The sequence below is a fragment of the Gigantopelta aegis genome, chromosome 6, assembly GCF_016097555.1.
Source record: "Gigantopelta aegis isolate Gae_Host chromosome 6, Gae_host_genome, whole genome shotgun sequence".
Taxonomy (NCBI): Eukaryota; Metazoa; Mollusca; class Gastropoda; order Neomphalida; family Peltospiridae; genus Gigantopelta; species Gigantopelta aegis.
The window spans coordinates 8,381,887-8,406,307 of NC_054704.1; the positions used below are offsets into that span (position 1 = coordinate 8,381,887).

Genomic DNA, 24,421 nt, shown 5'->3' on the forward strand with positions numbered 1-24,421 from the left:
GCTACTAGTTTCATAAGCATCATACTGTGTCTGGTTAATCACAATCTATTGTATAGCAAACTATGACAGACTTTCACAGCTGATATTGGCTTTTGAATATTTTATCAAAAGAAAATCTAACATTTAATGTTAAAATATACAACAGTAAACCATCTAACATCTAATTGTAACAATTGTAAAAGCTTGCAGTACCAACATTCTAGGTAGTACTAAACCAAATAACTTCCGGCTGGGTCAAAATTCCAGGTTCACCCAACTTTTGATAAAGACGTTAACACCTTAAGTCCTGTGATTGGTTATAAATGTGAGTGTGTTGGTTGTAAAAAAAATTAGTTTCATCCTGGCAAAAAAATGTATGCAATTTTATTTCATCTAGTACCACTGTGTCAAGTAGCCTTGTGCTTGAAACATGTATGGGGTACCTGTAAAAAAAAGATGCTACCTGTTATCTCTGAAATGAGCAGCATCACCCCCAATTTTTTCTGATTCACTTTAAGGGTGAGGGGTGGTAATATTTATGTCAATTGATACACTGCAGGTAGGAGTTTTAGCCACATATGTTACTATTGTCGTCTATGGGATTTGATTTGGTAGCATACACCCTCTAGCTGTAATGAGGTTTTAAAGGTGCTACAACTTAAAAGCATTATGTTTTGATGAGCATGACAAAAATATCAAAGCCATGAAATATATGTGTATATCACAGATGGAATGTTATTACCTAGATGTTAAAATAATATCACACATCTTAGTAAACCGATACAACTAAGTAGGAAATAATATGCAGCTGTTAATTCACATCAAACACTGTCATTGGATTTGAATAAAACATTGTTAATTTTCCTCATAATAATTTACATGAAATATATATGAAACATATGCAGAATGCATTTTAAAAAAAAGAAGAACGTTTTAAAGCTAATTTAAGTTCAAAGAAGTCGGTATTCATCACAAATACTGTAAAATATTTAATAGGGAAAGACATGTCTTTGACACTTATAATTTAAATCAATATCAATATGTTAATATATAGTTAATAATATTTGCCTTAGTAGCACATTGAATAAGCAGTTTGCATTGCTGTACCAGCTCTTACCCAGAGGTTTTTTACTGGGAGGGGTAAGGCCACTACACCAATTTGTCTCTCTCACTAACTACTTAAAACTATCCATTAATCCCATCTTGGATAGACCATCTAGATAGCTATGATTTGAACCTTAATGAAAATAAAGATGAAATGTAGATGATGAAAAATTTACAAGTTCCCATCTCATCGCGTGTGTTACACTTCAGGTGTGTTGTGATTATGATAACTCTGGTAACACCCGTGATTGTGGTGGCTGATTCCCTCTGATCCATTGTGTGTGTTACACCTCAGGTGTGTTGTGATTATGATAACTCTGGTAACACCCGTGATTGTGGTGACTGATTTCCTCGTGATCCCTCTGAAAGTCCGCTTCATAGATCTTCTCAAATATGCACTGAAGACATGTGGAAGCCTTGCCTTTATCTCGCTTGTGCAGTGGTACAGCCCTATAAACAAACAAAACTCTAATTCACATTTATTTAACGCAGTTTTAATGTATAAACATGATTAAATAAAAGCACCCTGTAATCCTCATAGTGTAAATTATCATGATATTAATTAAATCAGAAACTCTTCTTTTAAATTACTTTTGGCATGAATTGCTTGACACATAAAGTTTGTTGTTTTGTTTAACGACACCACTGGAGCACATTGATTAATTAATTATCAGTTATTGGATGTCAAACATTTGGTAATTCTGACTCGTAGTCAATATAGGCAACCCGCTACATTTTCTTAATGCAGCAAGGGATCTTTTATATGCATTTTCCCCACAGATAGAAAAGCACATAACACAACTTTTGACCAGTTGTGGTGCACTGGTTGGAATGAGAAAAAACCCAGTCAGTTGAACAGATCCACTGAGGTGGCTCGATTCTGCGATGCTAATACCTCAAGTGAGCACTCAAGTGAGCACTCAACCGACTGAGCTAAATCCCGCCCCCTGACACACAAGAGTCAAACAACTAAGCTGTATGAGGTTCAATGTTTAGGATTGTTTTTATCCCCAAGTCAATGGTTCAGATCCAGCCCAGTAAAGGCTTGCTCAAATTTTCTTTGATAGTTTCATCATCTTAATAGAAAACAGTTTTCCATCACCCTCAATTTGATTCAATTCTGTTGTGTTAAGTCTTCATACTTACTACATCACACGTCTCTACATATTTTTACTGGGGAATATCATCTAATTAATGGGGCAGTGATATGGTCATTCACGTTTCTACTGTCCATCAATATCATCTAATTAATGGGGCAGTGATATGGTCATTCACGTTTCTACTGTCCATCAATATCATCTAATTAATGGGGCAGTGATATGGTCATTCACGTTTCTACTGTCCATCAATATCACCTTTAAATTTTTTAAAAAGCAAGAATTCCGCAGAACTGAATGTTTCACCTACCATAAACATATTCACATCAATAATACCCTGTAATTGCATCCATGTTAAAAAAACACACAATTTAAAAAAAATTAAAATTAATTAAAATTTTAATTCAATAAATAAAAGTTTGTTTTAAACATACATGGAGATGTACATTCCTAGGCCTGGTGTAATTATAAACCAAGATTCGCTGATGTAGGACTTTATGAGAAAGAGCTGAATGCAACATTTTAACACTGAGCTAACTACAAAAGTTGATGTCGTAGCCGCTAGCAGAAAAGTAATATCTACATTTTGCCTTTTTACTTCATGAAGGCAATGCAAAATCTAAACGTAGAAACAGCTGATGTCGTAGCTGCTAGCAGAAAAGTAATATCTACATTTTGCCTTTTTACTTCATGAAGGCAATGCAAAATAAACTAAACGTAGAAACAGCTGATGTCGTAGCTGCTAGCAGAAAAGTAATATCTACATTTTGCCTTTTTACTTCATGAAGGCAATGCAAAATCTAAACGTAGAAACAGCTGATGTCGTAGCTGCTAGCAGAAAAGTAATATCTACATTTTGCCTTTTTACTTCATGAAGGCAATGCAAAATCTAAACGTAGAAACAGCTGATGTCGTAGCTGCTAGCAGAAAAGTAATATCTACATTTTGCCTTTTTACTTCATGAAGGCAATGCAAAATCTAAACGTAGAAACAGCTGATGTCGTAGCCGCTAGCAGAAAAGTAATATCTACATTTTGCCTTTTTACTTCATGAAGGCAATGCAAAGTCTAAATGTAGAAACAGCTGATGTGATGTAAAACAATTTTTTATTATTATTACTGAATGTGTTAGTAAGTGAATTGAATGAAATATAAAAAGTAGCACACACCTTATTTTAGACAGGTTAGTTGATATCCACAGCAATTCTCCTCTACACACACCAACTCAAGTTAGAGATCAAGGTTGAGCTAGACACATCATAGAAGTATTGATCGCGTGAGGTCAAAGATTAAAATAGAAGTACACATGGTGCAGATTAATTTGAGAATGGTGCACAACACAGTGTTGTTTAATGACACACCCCAGCACATTGTTTATTCAGAGGATGTTATAGGTTGTGTAATACTGCAATTATGACATGGTCTGGAGAATGAGCACTGCTTCTCTTAATGTTAATCATCAATAACAAGTCTTTTATGTGTATGTCTCCAGACAGGACAGCACATACACTACTGTTTGAAATACAGGTTGTGAAGCACTGAATTAAACAATAAAAAAATTATTATCTGTATGTACTTAGGGGATCGATCCTAAGACCAACCGCACATCAGATGAGTGTTTTGCCTATGAGTTACATCCCCTTCCTACTGAAAACAGAAAAACATTTTTTTAAATGCTAAGCAGACATACTGAAACTAAAATATATATTCTTTGCAGTTCTTAAAATTGTATACAAAAGGTGTTCTTTTAAAGTTAATATATATATTATTATATTTTATTTGTGACAAAAGACAGCTGAGTAGATTAATTACAATGTTTTATTGTAAATAACATTATTTTAAAAAACAATATGAACCACTGAAATGTATGACTTTGTTATACGTATAAATCAGTGGATCTCAGTATTTCTTTAAACACTCTTAAAAGAAATTTGTTTTATGTAATTCTGGAAGTGTGTGTGCATCACATAACACACAAATGTAAGTACACATATTTATTTATTGATATAATTATTTGGTGTCACACATATAGTAAATTATGACATACACCCTAGTGATGAAGAAAGACACCTGCTGCCAAACTGCATACATTTAAGCTACTAATGTTTTTATTAACAGTAAAGTTCTATCTTTTACATGTACTTTATCACTTGGCTAGGTACCGACTGAATAGGTGCAGCAATTTAACCATCTATCCGTAGAGAGTGATCGAGATGAATCCTCCATATATACTGCATTATACAAAAAACATCTGCTCATTAAGCTAAATTTATCTTCAGTTATTTGTATTTTCACTACAAGTTACATAATGAATAGTTAATGTTAATAAATATAGATTTTAAGAAGTCAAAAAGGATTTTATTGAAGAAATGAAAAAATGCTGTTATAAAGTGTAAAACTTCAGTTATAATGTGCACGTTGTTAAAGCCTAAGGAACAGTTCATGTTATTAGTTTTGTTACTCAGTTAATTATTTCTAGTTACAAAACACAAACAAATCTTGTTAATATAGAAGTGTCCAGCCCCTGTGCTTATAAACCCTTTAGAGTCTAGACTCAACTCCAGTCGGGTCTGAGACTTTAATGTCATGGCAACGCTATCCAAATTGCATGTATGCAATGTCATTAAAGACTAAAGTGTAGACTCTAAAGTTTTATAAGCAGGGGCTATGATAATCACATTTGTTAACATTGGTAAAACTATGTATCTACATTAGTTTCTAAGTTTCTATTACATAATCATAATTTGTAGTTAAAAAACATCAAAACAGCACCATATTAATTAAAAGAAAACGAAATATCTGATCCATCAAAACATAACATTGATTTATAATTAAGAAGCCAGTAACTTTAGTCTAAAGGGCAATAACTCTGCCATGTAGCAAAACAGAATTATCTTTTGTAAGCAAAAAAATAATATTATAATATATCAAATATAAATGAAGTACAGCTGTAGAATATAAATGACTAGCTAACAAAATTATTGCGAATTATTACAAGGTGGCTAAGACTAAAAGCATCAGAACTCTGCCAGTGTGTGAAGGTAAGAATGAGAAATTCAACAAGGCTCTGCCGAGTGGAATTTGTCATTCGGCCTGAAATGGATACGGCAGATATCTGACGTCCTTTACTTGTTTTTATCTTTATCCTGCAGACCATAAACATTAAGGAAAAAAGCTATTATTTCTGTTATTTCAGCCATATTGTACAATGACCTAGAGGTCAAATGAGTAATGTAGGCTATGCATGTGACATCAAAAGTCATATCCTGCTAGTAGTAGGATATGACTGCTTTATCCGTCATCATGTTATGTCATTAGAAACGGTGGTTGCAGTATAAATAAATAAATAATTAAGTAAATATAAATACAAAAAATATATATATAAAACTCAATAGTTCCCTGTACCATTGCTCTTACTATGTGTGTGTATGTATGAATGTACGTAGGTACATACAATAAATTCATTGGTATTTATAAAACAAGACAAATATCTATCTGACGAACAGGGTCTCTTTAATACTGATATTCATATCAACTATGTGACGTAAGCCATTTTATGTACAGTTTTATTCAAACAAATATCACAGCATGCTTGGGAAAACAATGGTTGACTTTGCTAATATAACATCAAAAACATACCCTCAAATCTACAGTCTAAAATTATCATATTACAACTAATTCTTTCTTGCACCAGAAACTAAGTATTAAAATGTATTTCACAATGTCCTTCTATATAATTTTTTAGTGTGAAAACATTAAATTCTCTACTTACTACAGACTGCTAAATAAATAAATAAATAAGTATGTGGACAATGCAATTGCCGAATGTTTGTGGTTTTAATACACATTCAAGTGTGCTGGGATGAAGTCTAGCTCTACCTATAAAGTATATCTTGAGTTGGTTTGGCGAAGACAATTTCCTCGTATGGTTGTGACGCCTGTCTGTGTGCGAGTCCAAGTTGTTGGTACAGTGGGTAGTAGTCTCCAATCTCTCGCAGCACTGGCAGTTCACTCAGAGACACTGCACCATCTGGTCAAATAAAAAACAAACTATTAAAACATGGTCTATGTCTTCAGAATTTCTTAACACTTGCAAAAAATACTCATCATACAGTTTGTTTTTCAAAAGAAAGCAAAAACAAAAGCTTTATTCACAGGTGCATGTTCAGAGGGGTTGTTTCGGCAGTCATAACCTGCCCCTGCTCAAAGCAAATTTAGTTTTTCTTAATATATTTTTCAGGGGAACAAACCCAAAATCTCTCCTAGAAATTTCACTTGCCAGTCTAAACCCCTCTACATATTTTCCTCCACATGCTTGATTCAGTATGGAGTAGCTCGTTTCCTACGACTGTCATGTGACCAATTCAGCCAGTTTTATCTGTCATTAGATTGATTGTGTGCAGATTATTTTTGCAAATGTTCAGAAACATGTAATGTTTGATGGTGTTTCATTAAAAAAAAAAACCTTACATATTTAAATATAATTTCAATTTATACTCAATTATTAATGAAAAATTTATGACATATGGTTTATATATTTATAAAATTTTATTTTATTTTAAGTTTAATGCAAAATAAAACTTGTTTTGACAAATAATAAAGCATAGGTTGATGTAGTCACTCACCACTCAACTCATAGCTCATGGATGTTGGGACTTTGGTACGTCTGAAACAGAAACACATTAGCCAAAATTAGCTGCAAAGTATAAACTTTAAAACCATTGATTGTTATGTCAATTTATTTTTGATGCTAAAATATTTCACAAATTAAAAATTGACATGAAAATCTCATTTGGTCAAAAGTATGATATGGTCTACTTGTGATATAAATGTTTTGTTTTTAATCAGTTTAAAGCAAGTAAAACACAGGAGATAAAAGGTCTGCTAGTGGCAATGCCACTGGCTAAACAAACCTTAATACATTCAAAATAACTGTTATTCTGACACTGCATGGTATTTTATTCTAATCACACTGGGCTTTAGCACTTTTGTGCATTTCTGTTTTAAGCCGTCTTTCCAGTTTTGTTTTATTTAGAATTTCCAATTATTTCAGTTAAGTTCAAATTCTGTAAATTGCCAGTAAATGTTTTTAACTACTACCATATGACTCTTTATGAGGTTTGAAACCTACAGCTGTTAAGTTGTGCCAATTTTAAGTTTTTGAGTTTCAGATCTTACAGACTATGATCTTGTTAATAAATCTGACCACAGCCAGTTTTAGATTATGTTCAGACACCCTTTTCATTTAACCAAACAAAACAGTGTTGGTATAAATCTGCCAGGTGTGTTAATCTGAAGTTAAATTAACTTCACATTTTTTGACGACTAGGCAATTGGTATAGACAGGATTTTATATTGAGACTTGTTATGATGCAGCTAGAAAATATAAAAGATGGTGGGGTGGAAAAAAGAGGTGTGATTGTGGGGCTATAACCAAAATCAGCCTCCTCTGGCTAAGCCAGTGCAGTAACCTGACTTGATTCTCTTAATGTCAGGGCTTCTTGATTATGGTAGCCCCACTCCACTGGCCAGAGACTTGGCCCGCGACAGACATGCCTGAAACCGTAGTGGTATATGGGCATGTTAAAAATACTCACTCACACACTCACTCAGTTCTTCCTACCAGTCCGGGCTGTGACTTGATTTGACTTGTAGTGTGTACAAGTCTCTGTGTATACCAACAGTGGTATAAGCGAAAGGTTGCCCCTGGTTTAAGCTACACTTCCATTAAACAACCTTTCTGCACAGGGGGTCTTGTTGGCAAGTTTTCAGTTAAATTATCTCTGCCAGGTGTTTCTAGTTTTAAGTTTAATTACCTCTCCCAGGTGTTTCTAGTTTTAAGTTTAATTATCTCTGCCAGGTGTTTCTAGTTTTAAGTTTAATTACCTCTGCCAGGTATTTCTAGTTTTAAGTTTAATTATCTCTGCTGAGTGTTTCTAGTTTTAAGTTTAATTATCTCTGCCGGGTGTTTCTAGTTTTAAGTTTAATTACCGCTGCCGGGTGTTTCTAGTTTTAAGTTTAATTACCTCTGCCAGGTGTTTCTAGTTTTAAGTTTAATTATCTCTGCCGAGTGTTTCTAGTTTTACGTTTAATTATCTCTCCCAGGTGTTTCTAGTTTTAAGTTTAATTATCTCTCCCAGGTGTTTCTAGTTTTAAGTTGAATTATCTCTCCCAGGTGTTTCTAGTTTTAAGTTTAATTACCTCTGCCAGGTATTTCTAGTTTTAAGTTTAATTATCTCTGCTGAGTGTTTCTAGTTTTAAGTTTAATTATCTCTGCCGGGTGTTTCTAGTTTTAAGTTTAATTACCGCTGCCGGGTGTTTCTAGTTTTAAGTTTAATTACCTCTGCCAGGTGTTTCTAGTTTTAAGTTTAATTATCTCTGCCGAGTGTTTCTAGTTTTACGTTTAATTATCTCTCCCAGGTGTTTCTAGTTTTAAGTTTAATTATCTCTCCCAGGTGTTTCTAGTTTTAAGTTGAATTATCTCTCCCAGGTGTGCTAGTTGTCAGTTGAATTATCTCTCCCAGGTGTGCTAGTTGTCAGTTGAATTATCTCTCCCAGGTGTTTCTAGTTGTCAGTTGAATTATCTCTCCCAGGTGTGCTAGTTGTCAGTTGAATTATCTCTCCCAGGTGTGCTAGTTGTCAGTTGAAATACCTCGTGTTTCTGGCACAGTAGGCCGACTTGGGTCTCTTCATGCTCTCCGGCAGACCTTCCTTCCACCCCGGGGTGTGACTCGGCCTCACCCTGAGCGTATACGAGTCCCAGTACACATCACGTCCTCCCGCCAGCCAGTTGTCTGTCCTGGTCACGTGCATCTTGGGCGCTGGTTTTCGGGACACTCTTGTTTACCGGAGACGTGGGGCGCTGCGGAGGTGGTGGGTTTACTGTGCGATCTGAAAAACAATTACTAGACTAAATAACACGACTGGTACATCAAAGGACCGTGCTATGTGCTATCCTGTCTGTGGGATGGCACATATAAAAGATCCCTTGCTACTAATGGAAAAATGTTGCTGGTTTTCTTAAGACTATATGTCAAAATTACCAAATGTTTGACATCCAATAGCCGATGATTGATAAATCAATGTGCTTTAACTTTAATTTAGATTAAATTAAATAAGGAGTAGAAAGGAAAGAAATACAATCAAATGTATGTTAAGCAATCAGTTAAGTGAAATGCAAAATAATATCTATTAAAACAGATTGTTGCCTAATAATATCAAGTTTGTAGATATGTGATTCATGAGAATATTAAGGTGATCTCAGAACATGGAGAGTTGTTGAAGCAGGTTTGATTTAACACTTTCTGTGTTGGGCACATGGTTTATGGAATTTTGAACACTCAACCATCCAATTCCTGTATGTAAATGAATTAATGATATGAGTTGCCCTTCAATGAAATCTGTAAGAATTAAATAGCACTGAATTCTTTTATTGGCCCCCTATTCAGTTAACAACATGGGATGTTAACAGGCATTTTCAACAGCTTGGATAGCACACACAGTAGTTGTGGAGTGCTGGATGAATGAACATACTAAACCAGTCCATAAACAGGACTCAATGGAACAACCTCTGTTATACGAACTACAGTCACAATCTACAGTGTTAGACGACATCAAGGACATACACAGAGGACTTGCTGATGCTGACATTCTCGCAGTTTTCTTCCAAGCCTCGGTTCTCGAATGCTGGAAGTCAGTGTTAAACACACTTTCTTGTTGTGAGTTCTTATCGGCAACAAAATATCGGTATGCAGCGGCAGCACTGAATGGTCTCCCCTTGACAGGAATAGGTCTTCTCCTGAAAGAACACAAATAAGTACTAGTAATTGAATGCATTCATTCTACACCTGGATAAAACCATATAATGAGTTGATTGTCTTGCTAATTATATGAGAATATGAGATTCAGCAGAAGACAGTGGATTTCACAGAACAAGCATACAGTTTTCTACATTTTATTGTGTGACACATTCCAGGGATATTAGATATGAATTTAACCTGGAAATGCCAGAAAGGCCACACAAAAAAAGCAAAATGTTGAATACAAAAGGACCGACTACATACACAGCTAAACAATACAGTAATTTTCTGTATATTTTAAAAAGCTAATTTTAACTAGTGAGTTATCTGGTGTACCGTATATCTTCGCCTATAAGTCGAATTTTTTTCACTCAAAAATTATTTTATAAGTTAGGGGGTCGACTTATAAGAGGGTAAAAACATTTCACCCAAAAATATTACCGTTTTGGGGATTATTTTACAAGTTTTATTGTTGAAGTATGCTCTGTATTTATACTCAAATATGTTAATTTGGCACATTTATTTTTTATAACCTATTTTTTGGGGCATTATAACGGTTTTGGTTATACGAAAAGACGTGCGATCTCACTCACATGCCAAGACAACAGTCCACTTAGTTAAAATAACAGTCATCACTAATAGCAAAAATGTAAACAATACCAACTACCTGTTGCCTGAATTTATTTTGAAATCTGGTCACTGGCATTAATGGTTGTTCAAACAATGTTTTGTCGGTGATTAACTTCATGAATATTACTGAGCTTTCCCTTAAAATAGACTGATTTCTGCAGTTCACTAGAGTACTTTCCAGAGTTATCCTCCTTACGTATTAATATGGCGGCAAAACATGTGATTAACCGATGATACATTAGTTCATAAAAATAAACTCGAATGTAAATGCACTTTACATTCGAGTTTATTTTTATGAACTAATGATACATGTACTTTCAGTTTTATCATAGTGATCTGTTGTCAATGTTTATAAATAAAGTTGTTGTCTTTTCACAAAACCATGCTGTACAGTGCCATATAGTAACAGTCAAACAGCTTTCACTCTCTACTAAGGGAATATTTCGTTTTGGTGCTATGTAGTTTGATTGGAATGTTGCGATGTACAAAACGTGAAAAACGAAGTTTGTAAAATAATTTTCTTTTGTTCAGATATTGTACATTATTGTTCTTATGTGCTGAAAATAAGAAATACTTCAATATTTATAAGTTGTTTTTCATGGGTCGACTTATAAACGGGTCAATAAAAAAAATAAGTTTTCAGGGCTTGAAATTAGGGACTCAACTTATAGCCGAGATCGACTTACAGGCGAAGATATACGGTAGTTGTCAAATGCAGGAAATTATAGTGTGTAAAACTGCTATAATCGGAAACAAAAGCCTATTAAATATATAAAATGGAATGGTACACACTGGAAACCTGCTGCTGCCACATACACGACTCATAGCAAATAGCAACAAGGCATTTTTAATGCATTTCCCACAGACAGGATACCACATACCATAGACTTTGATGTATCAGTAATGGGACAGTAATGAACAATAGACATGAGATATACGGTAATTTAAAAAAAAATAGTAACTCTTCTTTAATTTCTTTCTAGTTTTTACATTTGATAAAAAAAAAAATTACAATTTGGGCAGCAAAAATAAAAATTAAACAACTGAAATCAGCAAATGTATTTTTTCAAACCATATACAGTGGAACCCCTCAAAACCGGACATCCACAGGACCAAGTCAGACCTGTTAACCTTTAGTCAAGAGAAAGCAGGAGGTGTGTGTTGAAAAAGCAGGAGATTTTTTAAATTCACACAATTTAACCCAAAATCGCAAGATTTAAAAAAAAAAAATTATTTCAATAAGTTATTACAATAAAGTTTAAATATTATTATGATTTAATACATATTTAAAAAAATAAATAATATTTTATCCAAAAATGTTAAGAACATGAACAAGAAATAAAAAATTTTTAATTAGTACATTTAGGGTATTACACTTACAGCCTTACAGGTTGCGTTACATTATCATTTGTGGTTAGTGTACCTAAGTACCAAAGACAAATTTATATAAATCTTATAAATTAATATTCAGTTTTTACTATAATGAGGAACGGTGCGTGGTACTTATTTAAAATCATTATAATGATGCAATAAACATTGTATTTTCATTAATCATAAGTTAAACCTCATTACAGACATCGTGTGAAATATACCGGAATTATACCCATTTCCGTGAGTAACTTTATGTCAATGTCAAACACACCATTTATTAATTGTACAAAAATAATTTCTTGAAGAGTACCCTTATAACCAACATTGTACTGCACAAACATACAAAATTAACTGACACAAGTATGTTTATACAGCTAATTGGTCTTTTCGTTGGCTTGCTGTGACATGTGATTTTAACAAGCATCGTGTGTATTGCTGTCAACTCGGAGTCTGGCAGTTCAGATTCGTCATAGTTGCATTATGTAATCCAGTGGGAAGACATTTTACCATTTAGAGGTGTTATTAGAACTAAATTGGATATTATTTTTTTTTTTTAAATATGCAACACTGAATGTCAATACACAGCCTGTTGAATTAGCAGCAATACGCTTCGTAGCCATTACTATGACAACAGACATTATAATAACACGTCATTTTATAAACTCCATGTGCTTTTTTTAACAATATAAATAGGCTATCCCACAATTCTCACTTCGGCAAAGGTTATCCCAGTCGAGGCATGGGATTTTTAATCCAGATACCGACTCCAAACCCTGAGTGAGTGCTCCGCAAGGCTCAATGGGTAGGTGTAAACCACTTGCACCGACCAGTGATCCATAACTGGTTCAACAAAGGCCATGGTTTGTGCTATCTTGCCTGTGGGAAGCGCAAATTAAAGAACCCTTGCTGCCAATCGGAAGAGTAGCCAATGTAATGGCGACAGCGGGTTTCCTCTCAAAATCTGTGTGGTCCTTAACCATATGTCTGACGCCATATAACCGTAAATAAAATGTGTTGAGTGCGTCGTTAAATAAAACATTTCTTTCTTTCGTTCGGCAAAGGTTAAACAGTCGGGACAATTCGGCCTGTTACATTCTCAGAAACCGAAAGTAGTCGACATTTTCTGAATGAGAAAAAAAAGGTAGAGTTACTTCCCTTATGTTATTTTGACAAAAGAGGATAGATTTTTTTTTTATGCTTACAAAAATGTCATTTAACAGGAGAAACTGTCTCCCGCACAGGTCAAAGGAGATTTGATCAAATACCGGGAGACTCCCGCGGAAACCGGGAGGGTTGACAGGTCTGCCAAGTAAAAAGTCTGGTATTAAGAGGTTTCTGGTTTAGAGAAGTTCAGTTTTGTACTGAAATATAAAAAGATACTGTATAAAACATCCAGTTTTGAGGGAATTCAGTTTTACAGAGGCTCCATTTTGAGAGGTTTCACTGTACTTTTCAGGGGTGTTTTTTTTAACTAAATCGAAAAGGATAAATATTTTATATATATATATATGCTAGATTTTACCCTGAGACGACCCGTGTGATGTTCTTGGCCGACCCTCTGATCTGCATCCCCGGTTCTGTGGGCCTGGCCGACGGCTTGGGCGTGGTCACACTCCTCACTGTTGTCTGCTCGCTCGCGTTGTCAAGGATACTAGGCATCTGAATTGCTAGCTGTATGTTGTGAGACGAAGACGACTCCAAACAGGTCCTACAGTTACCTCCCCTGTTCCCACTCGCTGCACTCTGTGTCCGTTGTGACCAGCTGGTGACGGAGTTACTGCCCTTGCCTGTGCCCGGTCTTGAGTAATATTTTGCAGTCACAGATCGGGACTGCTGACTAGCGAGTTTCTGTAGATCTTCGTCCTCAGAAGACCATGCTTTATCATCTTCAGCATCAGCAGGTAGCGTTATTCTGAATTTAAATGTAATATCCGTATATCAAATTTATTATAAGCCATATAATTGTAAATAAATCTGTTGAGTGTGTCATTAAATAAAAAAATGTTTAAGGTTTTTTTTCATCAATTGTCACACATTATTGTTAACAAATAAATGGTTTGTTCATAACTATATGTATTGTGAACCCTATATGATGTGAAAAGATAGCCACAGAACCCAAAACAAAACAGTAGTTTAGTTAAATATTAAAATCTTAATATATTTTTCAAAGAGTTAATGAATATACAAATGCAAATTAAATTTAATAAGTTCATTTACAGCAAACTTGACGAACAAATACAAAATGTTTTATTTTCATATCAATTACATTTACAAATCAATATACTGTACAATTAAACATAATAACGAATGGTACGTCACTGATGTTTTGAAAGAAGGAAAATGAAAATACCTTCTTTGTGGCTTGAGAGCTGATATCTGAAAACAAAAACAGTGTTCATTATTTTGCTAATTATTTTCTAGTTAAAATAATATTTCACAAATTACAAATTGACACTGAACTCATATTTAGTCAAAAGCATGCAAATTATGATTGTGAAAGATCTTGGGGTGTGACTTAGTTTATAACTATATGTTGAAAACTTTATTTGCACAACTGGTGTGTGTCTACTGTTTTTAGTATTTAGGGAAAATGCACTAATTATATTATTAGCTGGTAATTTTGAATTTTAGTTTCTACTTACAGAAACATTATATATAAAAATAATTATTACTTCATTGAAAGTGATTTCAATACATTATTCTGAAGTTTCTTGATGAACTGGTAAGCAAGATATTTTGTTGTGTGTTGAACAATATAGCATATAAACTTGATATACCTATTCAGGTTATCACAATAGTTACAGACTGAGTATAAAATAAACATAAAATCATCTGTCTTCGGTGCTTTCAGTCAATTCTTTACTCACAGACTTTGATTTGTAAGATATCAATAACAAAATTCACAGTGACAGAGGTTACAGATGTATATCTTGTTTGCAGATTACTGCAGTGACTTTTAACAAAGATCAATATAGAATTTCATCACCAGACAGTGGTAATGCCTTTTATGTGGGGGTTTATCTAAACTGTCATGTAGATTCCTGCATACCAGCTGCTAATTACTCTGACATTAGATACGACCAATATGTCATTAGTACAAATCTGCACAACAGACAATCTTTTTATATATATATATATATATATATATACACACACACACATACTGGTAACAAAAGATCTAAAACAAATCTGAAATCAATAACTGGCATCTACAGAAAGAGGCTTTAGCTTATTGACAGAGCCTTTGTCTAAAATGTAATGCATTATGCATGGGATGGATGTCTCTTGGTGAACTCGTTGTGTAATGTTTCACAGTATTCATGTATTATTCCCCTTTTTAATATCAAATGTGCTGTCCTGCCTGTGATTTAGTGTATTTGAAACGTGCATTACTGTTATTATGAAGTTTCAGTCTATGATCAGCACCGTCTTGTTTCTCTGACATCAGTATCATAATTATTTCACATTTCATACCTAACACCTGCTGGTTAAGCAATGTGCTGGGGTGTCATAAACTGACAAGAATTTCACAAAATTAAATGTATCGCCAATTATGAAATGGTTTGGTGTAAAAAAGATTTCGGTAATATTTTTTATCCTGAATTTTATTTCACAAATTAAAATTATCTTGTTAATTGCTCACTATAAAGTTTTCAAATCATGGTGCATCTACTTTTCATATCCAACATAAATGAAAAAGGACCAAATTTACAAAGCCTGTATTTGAGAAAAACAGATATATCTACAATGCTTAAACACCTGTATTTAATGAAAAGGGGCTTCATGAATTCAGCCGATTGATTTAAAAAAAAGTGAACAGTTTTACAATATTTACATTTCTTTATAAGGTGCAGTGTGTTTGCATTTTGATGTGTTGTGCTGTGAGCACTAGATCTAGATAGATCGTCAGGAGAGTGCTCGCCGGAGGTGCTTTGGTCACAGGATCAAACCTCCTCGTGTGGACACACGTCTCATTAGTTTTCCCCATTCCAACTAGTGCCAAACATCTTGTAAATGAAAGACAGTGTTATGTGCTTTCCTGTCTATGTGAAAGTAACTGTAAAAGATCCCTTGCTGCTGATGGAAAAATGTAGTGGGTTTCCTCTGATGGTGATATATGTCAAAAGTGACAAATGTTTGACATCCAATAGCCAATGATTAACTAATCAGTGTACTCTAGTGGTGTCATTAAAGAAAACAAACTTTTAACTTTTAAAATCACACTTTGATCATTATCTAATGAATGGATGAAAAGTTCATAAAACTTTGCCAAGTTGTGAAATGTAGGAGATTACTGTAATCTCTTTACTTTTATATTTCAGAATTATGAAATATTTAATATCCAATAGCTGATGACTAATATATATCAATGTGCTCAGGTGAGGATACGTGATTTTTTTAATAGAGGGGCCCAAAACATGTTGTAGTTTTTGAAAATGAATTTAAAGATCCTTGACAGGTGGATGGGATAACTTTCTGTATTCTGTAATATATATTATTTCACCAAAAATAGGGGGCTGGGTCCCTTGGGCTCCCACCTGAATTTGCACCTGATGCTCTAGTGGTGTCATTAAATAAACCAAACTTTTTTTTTCGTATTGTGCTTGTACAGCAAACAAACGCACACCGAGACCTGAAACTTGAGCTTAACTACGTTGGGCCTCAACTAGCTGACAATCACTTGGTTTGTCTGTGCTGTAAGCAATTTGTATGCCTGATACAAATCAATGATATATATATATATTGAGAGATAACACCCATCTGTCACTAACTTCAAAAGCCGAGCTGATTTACCACGCAACTCTAATTGTGTGAAAGATTCATATTTCTACCATGACACTGAGGACAATGAACTATGAAAAATGGCGTATCATTCTGATATTCCCAGCCTTGCTGACAATAAGGACAAACAGGCAGAGATTATTCACAAATCTTCACTGGTTTTACAAAATAGATCCCCGTTTATTTATCTCTCCAGCGAGGTACACACTCAACACAGTGACTAAATAGCCTCAGTGGACAATTGACAGGTAACGATCTCTTGTGCTGGTCATGTCTTGCCACTTACAGGTGTCTCAGTAGACATACAGGCACTACCTGTCGTCAAATGGGATCCACCGACTGCTAGTTATTGAACCCATAACCACACAGCAGGGTTGGGAGTGCCATTGTGTGAAACCACGTGCAATAGAAAGGGAACACACAATGTCAGGACACGCTACTCACTGTTATTTAAATGTGGTGAACATTCGCACTGGCTTCCTTGACTACTTGGACAATAGGTGTGTGAAGAATTTGTCAACATATTAGAAAGAAGTACCGGTGCTCTTTTTTTTAATGAATGGATTTAGGTGTTTGACAAGAAAAGTTACGTGTGTTTTTAACATTCAAACACACACTGAAGTTCAATACATTTCACAAAAGGTCAATATCAGTAGAGTGGAGAAGAATGGAGACGCATTTAGAGAAAAACTAATAAACTGTGAATAAATCTTTTGTTGTTTATTTGAACTAAGTAATATATACATGTACATACATAAAGCAATATTATTTGTACACAGTGTTAGGCCCCGTCGTTATGTAAGGAAGATGTATAAACTAACAGATGGTGCTGCAAATTCATAAACAGATATACAAGCTGTTTGTGACAAATACTAGACAATGAAACACACATCAAAAGAATCCATGACTAGTCGAATCAACACGGGCATGGAGATGTATTTGTATAGATAGTGATTCAAAAATGTTCAAGAACAGAATATAAAATTCGGGGACTGTTAAAGATCTGGTGTACCATCCATCTATTACTATAGAGAATTTCAATGAAATTGAACGTGTATAGATAGTGGCTGAAATATGTTCAGGAACAGAATATAAAATTCAGAGATTTTTAATCATCAAGTGTACCGTCCATCTATTACTATGGAGAATTACAAGGAGCTTGAATGTATAGCGGAAGAGCTAACCAACCTGATTATAGCAGGGAAGGCGAAGGAGGTTGAGATGTTGCTGGGTGAGCACAACAAAGACTGCAAGGAGCTGTGTACCGTGATCACAGCCAGTGGGAACACCCCGCTCCACATCCTCGCCCAGCGCCACAAGCCTCAGATCCTCAAACTCATGTTCGACGTGGGTGCCGACATCGACGCCAGAAACAATGAGTGTCTCACTCCTCTGTACACATCCCTGTTTTACGGGAACTTTGAAACAGCGAGGATGTTGATAAGGAAGGGCGCCGATATTAACGTGACCATCTTCCCCAAATCGGGAACATCTCTGCTGCACAAGCTGACATTCAGTAACCGGCTGGAAGCGGTCAGGCTGCTGATTGAAGAAGGAGCAGACGTGAACATCAAGGACAAACAAGGTCGTTCTGCTCTCCATCTTACGATGGTTAAAGGGAAGACAGACATGACATTGCTTCTCATAAACAGTGAATGTGATATCAATTCTTTGGATAGCTCCCTAAAGACACCACTACACACGGCACTTATGTACAAAAGTACCGAGATTGCTAAGCTGTTGATTCAAATTGGAGCAGATGTAACGATCAAAGATAGCAGTGGGATGACCTCTCTTCATCTGTGTGTCTTGTACCGCTACACAGAAATAGCTCGGATGATCATCAAGAAGAACTCCATGATTCTGAACACCAAAGAGAAGATAATGGGCAGGACTGCACTGCACATGGCTTGTAAAGACAACAACATGAAAATGGCAGCCTTGCTGGTGGAGAATGGAGCGGATGCCACGCTAACGACAAACTTCCGCAAGTCTCCGATCCACCTGGTATCCATGGTGGGAGGCGCGGACATCACCATGCTGATACTGAGGTACACGACCAATGTCAACCTGCTGACCGTCAACAACAAGTCCCCGCTGCACATCGCGGTGGAGGAGGGACACTTCAAGGTGGCTGTCCTCCTCATCCAGGCCGGAGCCAACGTCCACTTACACGACCTCCACGGGATGACCGCTCTCCACTATGCGGTCCAGAACAATGATGTTGAGTGTGCGCGGGTTCTCATCCAGGCCGGGGCTGATGTCAATGACTCTGATGCCAGGCTCAGGTCTGCGTTTCACATCGCGTGTCAGAACGAGAACCTCGAGATGGCCAAGTTCTGTCTGCGGCACGGAGCACGCACATACATGCTGGACGAAAACGCATGCACACCTCTCGACTACGACAGATCTGGGGATGTGCAGGCATATTATGAGAAATTACAACTAATGCAGAGAAAAACATCTGCAATTCAAGACGCACAACCTAAGTAACAAATTAACTATTTCTTCAAAATGGATACAGTGGGTCTTTTGTGCAATCAGATTTTAATATTTGTTTACCAATATACTTTGATATCATTCTAACAGTCAATCCATTGATCACTAATTAAATTTTGGAATAGTATTTATTTCTTCATTACAGCTGTTTCAGAACTTGTCTCATGTGAGTGGTAAGAGACAGCTGTATTTAAACCAAGAATGTGTCAACAAAAAACCTGCACAGAGATGTGATAAGTACTGTAACTGGCTTTTTAAAATGTCTTTTTTATATTTGTGGAATAGTACTGATGGATTTCATTATTAAATGGCTATCAGTATTTAAAATTAACTGAACAGATTTGCTTGATCTTATTATAATATGGCCAATTACTGTATAGAATCTATAGACTATTTCATATATTTCACGTCATATGATGGCCTATCAATATGTTACTAATATAGGGCCTAATTAACAAAGGTCTCTTAGGCTCTGCTAGACAACAAAGCATCCTCTTTGCAAGTCTTTTAGCATTGCACTGTGAGATCGCAAAGTTGCGAGAGTTTAGTGAATTAGGCCCCTGGTCATCTCAATGTTAATTTAAGAAATTCATGTAATAAATCAATCAAACAGTTATCACATCTTTCAGACTGTGACTGCAGGGATTTTATTCACAAATGTTTTATCAATATTGTTCATTGTAAAAAATATATTGAGATATTTAAATAAATTTTACAGATATGAACTGTAACTAATGTAATACAGTTATTGCTATTACAACCATCCATGGGATTTTGGTGGTCCTAATGTAGACCTAGCAATGTGAATAATGATATTTGTTTGGTGCAGTGCATGATTATATGGTGATGATGGCATTTTGGTATTTACAAAGGTATTAAAGTGCAAGAATACTCCAGTGATAAGACTGTTTTAAAGTTATTTGTATTGCAACACTATTGCCTTAATTAATACACATTGGGGATTGATAGAATAATGTGCTTTGGCAATCATGGATACTACCACAATAGTAATTTGAATATCGTGACATCTCGATTTTCATTGGCTGTTCATTGATCAACGTTTTGACATTCTTATTGTACATTACAAAAATTAACCATGTCAGGCTAACATAACTACTACCTTTGTACTTCCATCAAAATATTAAAATATTTCAGCAAATGTGATAAACTTTAACAGCCAGCTAGATGATAATAACAAAGTATGGTAGGATTTCTGCAAATATAACTGTGTGATAGGATAGGTAATGCCATGGTCACATTCATGAGGTCAGAATTTATTCAAAACAATCATTGGGACAGACTTTACTAGTGATAAATCGGAATAGCAAGGTTGTCTTTGTACCAGAGTATTTTTATTATAAAATAATATGGAAATATTCCAGTCTTTACTATATTGGTCTTTATACAGTGGGGTGGTCTTAGAACCGCAGTGGTCGTTAAGTGGGGTATGTCTGTTGTAGTATTTGTAGTTTTATTATAAAATAATATGGAAATATTCCAGTCTTTACTATATTGGTCTTTATACAGTGGGGTGGTTTTAGAACCGCAGTGGTCGTTAAGTGGGGTATGTCTGTTGTAGTATTTGTAGTTTTATTATAAAATAATATGGAAATATTCCAGTCTTTACTATATTGGTCTTTATACAGTGGGGTGGTCTTAGAACCACAGTGGTCGTTAAGTGGGGTATGTCTGTTGTAGTATTTGTAGTTTTATTATAAAATAATATGGAAATATTCCAGTCTTTACTATATTGGTCTTTATACAGTGGGGTGGTCTTAGAACCACAGTGGTCGTTAAGTGGGGTATGTCTGTTGTAGTATTTGTAGTTTTATTATAAAATAATATGGAAATATTCCAGTCTTTACTATATTGGTCTTTATACAGTGGGGTGGTCTTAGAACCACAGTGGTCGTTAAGTGGGGTATGTCTGTTGTAGTATTTGTAGTTTTATTATAAAATAATATGGAAATATTCCAGTCTTTACTATATTGGTCTTTATACAGTGGGGTGGTCTTAGAACCACAGTGGTCGTTAAATGGGGTATGTCTGTTGTAGTATTTGTAGTTTTATTATAAAATAATATGGAAATATTCCAGTCTTTACTATATTGGTCTTTATACAGTGGGGTGGTCTTAGAACCACAGTGGTCGTTAAGTGGGGTATGTCTGTTGTAGTATTTGTAGTTTTATTATAAAATAATATGGAAATATTCCAGTCTTTACTATATTGGTCTTTATACAGTGGGGTGGTCTTAGAACCACAGTGGTTGTTAAGTGGGGTATGTCTGTTGTAGTATTTGTAGTTTTATTATAAAATAATATGGAAATATTCCAGTCTTTACTATATTGGTCTTTATACAGTGGGGTGGTCTTAGAACCACAGTGGTCGTTAAGTGGGGTATGTCTGTTGTAGTATTTGTAGTTTTAGTCAATGCATGATATGACACCATCAATAGGGTAATGTTTCTGGATCGACCTTGCGTAACATGATCAGACACAATGATTTGTGCATGTCTGTGTGTCAGCCTACATTCAGCAATTAAAAGCACTTCTAAGCATGATAATGTTTCTAAACAGTCTCTGCTTTACAAAGAACTACATACATAAAGGTTACACAGTTCAATGATCAATTCCAAGACATATTCACAGAGCTGATAATGGATAAACAAAGACATTCTATATGGTGATTGTAAAACCCAGGAAATATAGCATGTTAGTTGTTCCATTTGTGATTGACAGTGTATTAAGAGAACATCAAGCTGGTTAATGATATGTTTATTCTTCACTTATGAGATAGGTATCTGTCCACATACAAAGGAATGTGTGTTTAACCAACACCTCACAACACTGTTTTAATGACTCTTTTGGTGTTTAACATAGCCTACGTTATTTGTGATTGACAGTGTATTAAGAGAACATCAAGCTGGTTAATGATATGTTTATTCTTCACTTATGAGATAGGTATCTGTCCACATACAAAGGAATGTGTGTTTAACCAACACCTCACAACACTGTTTTAATGACTCTTTTGGTGTTTAACATAGCCTACGTTATTTGTGATTGACAGTGTATTAAGAGAACATCAAGCTGGTTAATGATATGTTTATTCTTCACTTATGAGATAGGTATCTGTCCACATACAAAGGAATGTGTGTTTAACCAACACCTCACAACACTGTTTTAATGACTCTTTTCGTGTTTAACATAGCCTACGTTATTTCTGACTCTTTGTCTATGTTAGAGGTGAAACCTGTTGCTTTCACAGAGACTACTCCTACCAGTTAGCAGCATGTGATGTTTTATATGCAATATCCATGTCACTCCCTCCCCCCATCACATCTCTTTTTTCCCCACCCTCTTTTATATTTGCCTGTACTCGCCCCAAAACACGATTTACAGTATGGGTGCTCTCTCCCCTAATATGGGTACCACCCAATATAAAATCCAGGCTACACCTATGGTACTGTCCCAGACAGGATAGCACACATCCATGAAGTCTTTGAAATATGTATACCAGTCATTGGGCACTGGTTAGAAGACAGATTGAACACATCAAACAAGATACAAAAGTCAAACATACCATGTCACTCCCTATAGCTTATGTGTCTTTTAGTGCTGGGGTGTCGTTAAACATTCATTCATTCATTCATTCATTCATTCATTCATTCATTCATTCATTCATTCATTCATTCATTCATTCATTCAAACAAGGGAATTTATACAAAAATCATCTGTGTCTATAGATGGGCTGATACCAATCAGACTTGTGCCCAGGATGAACATGTCTGGACATTAACTAGAATGGACATGCATGCCAAAGAATGTCCATCCATCCAACCATCAATCTAGGAAGTTTTTTCCATTTACAAATGCATGAACTTACCTCCATATAAAAATGCCAGCTCATAAATGCAAAATTTAGTACCTCTATGGGTGGCCTTATGGATAAGTAAGCTAGACTATCTGAATTTTTATGTCTTGTCATGTTAAAAAGAGACGAAACTAATACTTATAATTTGAATTTATTGCTTTGAAATTTGATCACTAGTTCAAACAGAAAATACTACATGTATATAAGTGGCCATTAGATATAATTTACCTTACAACAAGTTGCTTTAAAATGTATCTAAATGTATCTAACTAGTGAACGCCAGCTGGATACATTTTTAAACAAGTAAGAAAACAGACACACATGTACATGTACAATAGTATTCTATTTCCTGCTACGATATTGTCATGGTGATATCATTGCCTACAACAGTTTTATGATATCATAGTGCTACGATAGTTTTAAAAATATGGGCCCTGGAAACTACATGTATCTTAATTTTCTCCAGCTTATACACAATCTCTAGCTTGTACACATTACAAGTAGACTGATAGCCTTACCAAATACATTCAAACCTGTGTTAAGCAGTCACCAAAGGGAGTTTATTCAAACCTGTGTTAAGCAGCCACCATAGGGAGTGTATTCAAACCTGTGTTAAGCAGCCACCAAAGGGAGTGTATTCAAACTTGTGTTAAGCAGCCACCAAAGGGAGTATATGCAAACCTGTGTTAAGCAGCCACCAAAGGGAGTGTATTCAAACCTGTGTTAAGCAGTCACCAAAGGGAGTTTATTCAAACCTGTGTTAAGCAGCCACCAAAGGAAGTTTATTCAAACCTGTGTTAAGCAGCCACCAAAGGGAGTTTATTCAAACCTGTGTTCAGCAGCCACCAAAGGGAGTGTATGCAAACCTGTGTTAAGCAGCCACCATAGGGAGTGTATTCAAACCTGTGTTCAGCAGCCACCAAAGGGAGTGTCAGAAAGTGGCCTTTTAAAACAGGTAACTGCTTAACACAGGTCAGTTTATATCATATTAGATGCTTTGGCCGTTTAACATAGGTGGCTGCTAGAGTACTGTACTGATCTGCATTGGTGTATTTTGTAACCTGGTCAACCTGTTAATGCATGTCCCTGTATTGATTACAAACACAAGTAGTCAGTGTGTAGCTGTTATAAAATTCACTGAGTTATATGTGGTTCTTCAGATCCACTGTGCATAGAAATACATGTATTTAATTACACATAAAGGACACCGGTTTGTATACTGATCAAAAGAAATGAGGGATAATGCCAACACTAACTGCAGCCAAACCACTCATCCACAGTGTCAGCAAGA

The 24,421-nt window shown here is 35.3% G+C and overlaps 2 protein-coding genes across 2 annotated transcripts in view; one reads left to right on the forward strand and one right to left on the reverse strand.

Annotated features, from left to right (window-relative positions):
- Positions 1-5,675: 5,675 nt before the first annotated feature.
- LOC121374191 overlaps positions 5,676-24,421 on the reverse strand; it is a 93,931-nt gene continuing 75,185 nt past the window's right edge. The window contains exons 25-30 of the mRNA XM_041501172.1: positions 14,330-14,355; positions 13,502-13,891; positions 9,805-9,977; positions 8,832-9,070; positions 6,805-6,845; positions 5,676-6,209 (exon numbers count right to left, since the gene is read on the reverse strand). Coding sequence (XP_041357106.1) covers positions 8,949-9,070; positions 9,805-9,977; positions 13,502-13,891; positions 14,330-14,355 — 711 coding nt within the window. The 3' untranslated portion in view covers positions 5,676-6,209; positions 6,805-6,845; positions 8,832-8,948. The remainder of the gene's footprint in view (positions 6,210-6,804; positions 6,846-8,831; positions 9,071-9,804; positions 9,978-13,501; positions 13,892-14,329; positions 14,356-24,421) is intronic.
- Positions 16,902-20,000, forward strand: LOC121374192 (ankyrin-3-like). Its single transcript, XM_041501174.1, has one exon. The coding sequence runs from the start codon at positions 17,902-17,904 to the stop codon at positions 19,252-19,254; it is 1,353 nt and encodes a 450-aa protein (XP_041357108.1). The 5' UTR covers positions 16,902-17,901; the 3' UTR covers positions 19,255-20,000.